We start from the raw sequence: 8619 nt of genomic DNA on the forward strand, positions 1-8619 counted from the left end.
CCTTCAGGGGGTCATCACAGACTCATCAGACAGCATGTCTGATCAATCAGTAAATCCCTGAGCTATACTAAGACAGGTGCAATATTCCATATAGCATTGTTAATGACATGGTGAAATCAACAGTCCAGCATATAGTAGGTATGGGTGATGTGTAACTTTGTCTGGTATGAATACTTCATGCAAAAGAAAGAATACTATTTTCTGCACTCCCGTTCAGTCAAGCCATGGAACAACAGTAAACACAACTGCAACAAATTTAACTTGTACTTCTAGATAACTCTTCAACTCTTTTTCCAATTGTGGGAGTGGAAAAAAACAAAAGGGGGAAGTTTAATGAATTAATCTCATCATGACTCTGTATTACTGAGCTCTGCCTAAACTACACTTTTTTACTGTATGGGCTATTGTCAGCACCATGTCCTCACAACATATGTTGATGTATTCTCATCCTTCCTTACTGTTAGTACAGCAACAAAAAGTACAAAGTTCAGCCCTGATTCTTCTCAACACATCTACAAGAGGAGGACACTGAACTAATACAACACAATACTGAAGACAAGAGAAAATAACACTTAGTTCTGATACACTGAAAAGCTATTTCACACATAAGCTCATTTATGTAGGCACACTGACATATTGAGCACCATTCTCTTTTTCTTCTTCAGTTTAACATCAACATTCAACTCTGAACAGAGGAACGTTAAGCCTCTAGGGCAGTTTCAGTATTAAGAAAAGAACTACCTCTATTTTAGAAACACCAAAACACTAACGTTGACACTTTAGTCAAGAAGTTCACTGCAAGTGACCCTCTCTCTGAATTCGAAGGCGCTCCTTCTCCACTTGCAAGCGTTCCTTCTCAATCTGCAGCTTCTCTGACTCAAACTTGAGGAACTGCAGCCTCTCCTTCTCTAACTGCAAACGTTCTTTTTCAAGTTTTAACTTTTCAGTTTCTAGATCCAGAGGCTGCATGATGGGTTTTTCTGTTTGGGTGAGGTCATTTTCCAGGGCAGGTTTTTCAGCATGCAGAGTGTCCAGCCTGAGTTTCTCCCATTCAATCTGCAATCGCTCCTTCTCAATCTGAAGCCTCTCGCGCTCCAAGTCCACGTGCCGTAACCGTTCTTTCTCAATCTGCAGACGCTCCTTCTCCACCTGCAACCTTTCGGCTTCGATGTCTAGTCGCTGTTTCTCCAGCTCCACCTTTTGCTTCTCCAGATTGATAAGCAAGTGAGAATCTTCATAAGCTAGCCTAGCTTGAGCAGAGCTTAGATTTCCAAACTCTTCAATGTGGGGGAAGTCTGGTAGGTCATTTTCCTTTTTTGAATCTGGCAAAACTGATGACAATATTTCTTCTTCTTCCTCAATAGGAAACTGCAGAGAGGAATGCGACAGACAAGAATTACGTTCCAGTCTTTATGCCAGAATAGATTTGTTACACAGAACTTGAATGAAAACAACATACTGCATTTTTTAATCTTAAAATCTACTCAGAACTGATTAACTCACAGGTTGTTAAATAACCATGTTGGATCAAAAGATTCTTCTATCATTACACAGGTAGAGAAACACACACTATCTGCAAGCTAAATACCTGGTAAGGAAAAATAGAAAATCAGCTTGTCAGAGGACACGCAAGAACATACAAAAAATATGGCACTGTTATTACAGATCATTCAGAACCACTGATAGAAAACTGGATCTAAGAAGACCATATGTTGTTCTTCCTTTTCATGGAGCTGAGTGACATTTATGTAAGCCACCATGAATTTGTTGTGACTAATTATTTATCAGAGCAGATGGGTCCATAGGCTATGCGGTATGTAAGCTAACCCAACCTTCACTAACTTGAGAATTCCATTTCTAAAAAACATTTAACACTGACATTTTTCACATGCTCCTAACCCTTCCAACTCTGCTGAGTGAGTCAATAAACAGCACTTGTTTAATCATTTTGTATTACCACATGTGCTGTAAAGCTACTTATGATGCACACAACAAGGTGGTTAGGACCACTGCTCTCAGCAGACTGTAACAACTCGTGCAAAATCGTAGCCCTTATGTGCTACAAATCCATAGTACACAAAAGATCATTGTCTCCCATTAAGTATGCTACAAGAGAAAGGCAAAATGAGAAAGATACAGGTTCAGAAAAATCTTAAGACTATGAGAGCCACTGACAGCTCTGTAGCATTGGAGAAGACAGACACTGCTCTTCAGCACTGTCCAACAGTAGTCTCACTATGATTTAAGAGCTTAGGCTGACTTTTTCCCAGCACACACATCAATGGAGCTAAGACAGGAGTTGTCTCCCCACCCTTCCCACTCAAAAAAATAACTCCGAAAAAAACCAAACACCAAAGTAATAAAAAACCCAACAAAAACCCCAAAGCAAAACTGTTTGAAATGAGAACTACGTATTTGAGAGGCACAGTAAAACTATCCCAACATACAATTTCACTCCAGCTGGTTGCTTAACCCAGGACAGTCACAGTTTCTACTAGAAGAAGTTAACAACCTGTCTACAGAATCCACAGCTGTTTGCTGAATTCACACTAAAATTCTGACAGAGAGGAATGGCTGATTGATTTATTCAAGTAATATCATCTCCTGGGGGCTCATTTTAAGACATGCAAACAGTATTCTATTTCTTTCTGTATTCTATTTCTTTCTCTACCTGCAGGTAACATACACTTTCAGTTGTTAAAGAGGTATACTTCTCCATTCATCCACCCAGCCTAAGTATTAAAATAACCAGTTTCCTTCAATAGTGTATTGTTATTCTATTGACTGAACTAATTCTTATCCATGGCACGTATGAATGGAAAATAGATGTGCAAAGACATATTCAAAGTTTAGGGATATCAATTCAATAATCAGCACCCAAGACCCTACACACAACTGCAAGTTGCTAGGTTTGAATATTATCTCTCTGAAATACACTTGTTTCTACAGTTTCTTTAATTCACACATTCAGAAAAAAAACAACAGAAACAGATGCTATGAAGAAACACATCAAAAAGCCTTATGCTGAAATGAAACAAAGGCCATATTGCATATAGCTAATGTATCTCAGTCACTCACTTCGAAATTCTGCGGATCCTCCTCTTCCTCTTCTACTTTGATTTCTGTTAAAGATCCACCAGCTTCTCTGAAGTCAGTGATATTTTGCCATTCAAAACTAGATTCAATTGCAAATCCCATTTTCTCATCCATGTCTTCATTGAGAGAGTCATCTAAATTGGATGAAGGAAGGTGAAACCCAGCACCTACTACTTTGATGTTTGCATTCAGACGTTTTCTCTTCATGAGTGCTCTCCAGTCAAGGTATCTCCTTTTCACTTCTGTCCCTGTTCTTTGCTCTCCTTCACCTACAGCATTGACACACTCTGCTATTTCCTCCCAAGCTTTCCGTTTCATCTCATTAATTGTAGTATTAAGTTGCTTTGAAAAGAGTACTTCTCTCCTTTTCCTGATTTCCTTAAGGAGTGTTTGAGTTTCCTGAACACTAAAATTGCTTTTTCTTTTTCTTTTTAACTGTTTCATTTTTTCCAGCTTTAGCTTAATAATTTCACCACAGCAGACTACAGAGATGACCTGACACTGATCAGCTATTAATTTAAATAAATTTAAAAGCCAATGAAAGCAGAGCTCAGTTCTCGTGAAGTGAATTTTCTCTTCACTTTGTAGTATTTTTCTATTTGTCAGGCTTCCTAAGAGAAAAAGAGCAAACAACATCAATCTCCAGGGTATACACTGTATATTTTCATTTAACAACTTGACTCCTAAATCATCATTTATAGAATGCATATTTTGAGCTGATTATTCATTTGATAAAAGAAAGCCATTTTATTAAACTCTGAATATAAAGTAGCCATAGATACCTTCTCTAATCTCCTATGAATTATAAATCCATTAATATATCCATGTCATGAATTATTAGATTGATCTGATTACAAAAATAACAGCTATTTTCCTTCAACTCTTAAGAGTTTTGCCAGTTGGGATTTGCATAAGACTGAAATTTCATATACAGATTTCAGTTTGAATGCTAAATTATTTCCAAAAGAAGCTGAAATTGTTATACCATTGCTTCAAAAACATGGAATGTTTAGGGGACTGAAATTTCTGAGACACGTTTTAAATGACACACCATTTCCATAAAAAACCCACCAGTAGATTAATAAGAAAACTTGAAATTTTAGAGGGTCTTCTGACTTGTCCTAATCACAAATGAAAGAACTGGAGCAATCCTGTTGAATGCCCTAAAATTTCAAACAAATGTCATGCATTAGAGATGTTTTACAGGAAAGAGATTTAAGAATAAGTCACTACATGCCCTTCCTGTCCTCCTCACAGTGATGCAACAGCAGCTTCAAAATTCATCCAGTCCTCTACCCTCAGCATCTTGTGCCTGATGCTGAAGAGAACACTAAACCCCCTAATATACCTGATGGATTGTGTGCAGCTCTGTCCAGAAGTGGATAGTCTGAGTGGGAGAAACTGGGGACTATTAATGCAGTAATGAATATCACTGCATTAACATCATAGACTATATTAAAAAAATCCAAACCAAACAAACAAAAAAAAAACCCCACACTAAAACAGCCAATACCTGAAAGCAGAGAGTGAGAATCATAACTGCTTCTCGGTCACAGAGTGCTCGGTAATGGGTCCAATTTAGGATTATTTTGAACTTTCTTTTGTAGGCAGGTTTTAAAGCCTTACCTTTTAGGCTTTACACCAAGTAGGCCAGGGATTCACTATACAGTACACACAGTTTCAAGCTGTTAGGTTTGTTCACTGCTCATGCAGTTTAAGACATTTGCCCACCTGGAGGCAAATGGTTTTCAGATTATATATTCAACTCCTATTGCCTAATGGACTTAATTCTTAAATAACTCCCCTCCCTCTCCCCCACCAGCTATAAAGGATTCTTAAATTACTAAGTAATTTTTCTCCTGTTATTCTCCCTAAATTTGGTGAAAACATACACATCAGCACACTACACAAAAACTCTTCATTTGGGGGATAATGCACATAATAGTTTAGACATCTTTCTTTATCTCCTATGCGCTACTGACAGTAAATAAGCGGCTCACTTGCCAAGTTTCCCATGTCAAGCAACATTCCTTCATACCCAATGTGCAAGCATGCTGCCATCACAGATTCTCTAAAACACTGCATTTATAAAACTGCTTTACGACTTTTCCTCATGAAAATACTGTTCTGTAAATGAACTTACTCCCCATGATTACTAGCTAGCAAATATGCAAAACCAGGTCCCAAGAAGGGATCCATTCATAACGCATGAGCACCTATCAGCACACACCACTCTACAGTGCTGCCGTGCACTTATTACCCAGCACTTTGGGCTCCTCACACTCAACAGGAAGCTGCATGCTGCTGTTTAAGATGTGTGAAATTTTCTACCTTTATGAAAATAAAGTCCTAATTGATTTTGAGAAAAGGGAATTGTTTTTAAAAATAATATAACCTACTGTTTTAATGCAGACCTGTAACCTCACATGACTGGTAGTAAAAAAAAGGTTGCGGTTTAGAAGGTCAGACTTATACCAGAACACAGCACTGTATCTGCCAGAATGACATGCAATTTTTCTGAGACCTTTTATCTGATCTTTAAACATATCCCTTAACCTTCATTATTATAAGCTTATCAGGAAAAGGTATCAAGAAAGCAGCATCATATTTACTTGTCTGTCAGTAAATCAATTTATTTTGCACTTGCTGTGCTTTTTAAATGCAAATTACAGCATTAGTGCTTTTCTATTGTTACGGCAACTGAATTTTTTGACCTATGCATCAAACTCTAAGTTTATCTTGTGTAAGGTGTTTGGTTGTTTGGATTTTTTTAACCTTTTAGTAAGTCACTGAGCAAACAAATTCTTCAGGAAAGTTACCTGCACAAAGAACAAATTTAGAACACTTTTAGAATCACCACTGTTTACAAGGAAATTATTCTGGACTGATAAATATACAGATTCAGCTGTGACTGAATCTCCTCGTTACTGGGGCATGACCAAGTACTCATACCTTCATACTGGCTTTAGAAACACACACATTTGCACTTACCTGTTTTCAGGGTGGGAAGTGCATGTGAAAGATTCAGAGGTATCCATTCTGAGTTGGTCTTCCATGTAAAAAAGAATTACATAAGAGTTCTTAGGTACAACATAAGTTTCACAAGAATTAAGAGTATTTCACAAGAATTAGAGTTATTTCTGACCTGTCAATACCAAGACATTGAATCTCCATTCATAAGGTCTACTGAAATCAGCAGAATCTAACATCTGATTTTAAGCAAGTACTTGAGTGAACAAAGTGCTTTGTTAATTATGGGAAAATGGGTCAAACACTCTAAAGTACATGCCAGTTGGTTATGCCAAACTCTGGAAAGTACCAGCAGACACATAACTGTCTCTTAAGGTATCTAAATAGCAGATTTTTGCTGAATAACAGCCATTTTCATCTCAAGATATATACCAGCTAAGCCCTTTACTTAGTCCAAGCTAGGTGAACAAGGTTCTGGTCATTTCTAGTAACAGAGAACCACAGGATTTTAGAGACTCATATGGTATCTCGTTACCCTGGCCCTCCCTAAATTTCTCAGCGCTAGCACAGCAGGATAACATGGGCACAAACACAGGAAAACAAAAAAAAAGCTGTGTTTTCAAATCAAATTTTCATCATCTTCTAAATATAGTTTACATGAACATGGAAGATGCAGACAGGCAGGCTTTCTCCTGAGCTCCAGAGAAGGCTGAGAGTTACAACTGCAAATGTCAGGTTACCCTGTGGGTCAGCCTCACTGCTCTTCGTGCCAGTGCTCTGCATCATCTGCCTGATCTTCCCAACCACTCTTTGAGAAGTGTCTAATTTTGGGTTTGCATTTTAAGCCATAAGCCAAGGACATAACATTTAAGACGTACAATACTAACTTGGAAACTACTGGCATCCAATTCCTTTGTTAGGTAGCATTTTCTTTTAGATTCTTTTTAACTTTTGCTAGAACTTGTCTGATACAAGCCCCTGAATTTCCCAGTGAAACACCAGCAAAACCTAGCTGTTTTAAATCTCAGGACTACTAACTTCCAATTGGTATGGACATCTTGCCTCTTTCCTTTTCAAAAGCACATTGCCTTATTAAAGATAATTCCTTTCTTATTAACATAAATGGGAGTTAGTGAATTGTCTTAACAGTAAATTTACTCCTGGATTGTCTCTGCTGTGGCACTGTGTACCTTTCTGATATGCTAACTGAAAAGCATTACTATCTAACTAAAGCTGATGTTTGGGATATTCTGTTTTCTAACACTGCTAGATAGCCCCCAGATATTACTCTTTAATGCAGAAAACTGAACTGTTACATGCTCAAAGAACATAACAGACAGGAATGGCAATATGGTAGGATTTGGACACATTCTAGCTAGCTACAGAAGAAAAACCCAACACCCTATGACCATTTTGAAATACAAGATTTACAAAAACATGACATAGAGAATTGTCCTAGTTCCAGCTAGGACAGTGTTAGTTTTCTTCCTAATAGCTGGGACAGTGCTGTGTTTTGAATTTAGTGTAACAATAATTTTGACAACATACTGATGTTTTGGTTGCTGCTAAGTAGTGCTTACTCTTAGGTCAAGGACTTTTCAGGTTCCCATGCTCTGCCGTGAGGGGGTGCACAAGAAGCAATGGGGGAACTGCAAATGCAAAATGTGTATTTTTACAGTTTAGGTAGAAATGCAATTTAAAAACAAAACAAAACACCACAAAAGAATTCTGATCATACATTAACAAAACTTTCAAAGTTCTTCCAGAAGAGATGGCAACATGGAGGCACAAGTTTCAGAGTCCTGTCAAGCCACAGGAAACCTATGGTCAAGAAGGTCCTCATGACAAGACAAACTATTGTCAGTATTGAAATGATGCAAGTATTGCAAAACTAAGATGGAAACTCCATAAGCAGCCAGAACACACATCCACTGACTAACTTGGACATACTTAATGTCAGAGACATCTATATTTTGCCTTTTTGTGTCTTATTGCCTGACCAACAAAAAAAACTAAATAAGAAACCCACAAAACAAGAAGAAAGCCAACAAAAAGATCCACGCATTCACCAGGATTGAAGGGCTGTTTCTAGCATCAAACTTGAATTATTATTTAGGAAAATTGTGACTTTTTAAAAAGTATGATGTCTTGATGGTTTGCTGTTTTAAAAAACCTTTCAGGGCCTACATTTGAATAAAAAAACCCATCTTTACATTAGGAGGACCCGCTACCTCTAATTTTTTCAAACAAGATTCTAGTCTGAGCATCTTTGCATGATGTTAAAGCTTTCTCAAAAACTTTGCATACGATGCCTAACAGATGACTATCTTGGCTTGGAGTAAGTCAGGCTTTTGTACAAGAGAGGCTTTAGCCCAGGATAACCTGGAAGTTGCTCAACACACGACCAAACACAGCCCTCCCTGCAAGAAGCTCGTGGTGCGTGCACACGCGAAATCAACGCACGAAAGGGAAACAGTAACACCTACAAGGGTAATTTAAGGGAGCAGAGAGGAAGCACCGAGGATGGGAAGCAGCTGTGTGTTCAGGCTGCTG

At 38.0% G+C, this 8619-nt stretch overlaps 1 protein-coding gene across 1 annotated transcript; it reads right to left on the reverse strand.

The window, feature by feature from the left end:
• Positions 1–448: 448 nt before the first annotated feature.
• MSANTD4 (Myb/SANT-like DNA-binding domain containing 4 with coiled-coils) lies at positions 449–3706 on the reverse strand. The gene is made up of 2 exons (XM_009084511.1): positions 3079–3706; positions 449–1368 (listed from the first exon to the last, which is right to left on the reverse strand). The coding sequence occupies exons 1-2, from the start codon at positions 3538–3540 to the stop codon at positions 793–795; spliced, it is 1038 nt and encodes a 345-aa protein (XP_009082759.1). The 5' UTR covers positions 3541–3706; the 3' UTR covers positions 449–792.
• Positions 3707–8619: the final 4913 nt, after the last annotated feature.

Source organism: Acanthisitta chloris, unplaced genomic scaffold (assembly GCF_000695815.1).
Source record: "Acanthisitta chloris isolate BGI_N310 unplaced genomic scaffold, ASM69581v1 scaffold12841, whole genome shotgun sequence".
Lineage (NCBI taxonomy): Eukaryota > Metazoa > Chordata > Aves > Passeriformes > Acanthisittidae > Acanthisitta > Acanthisitta chloris.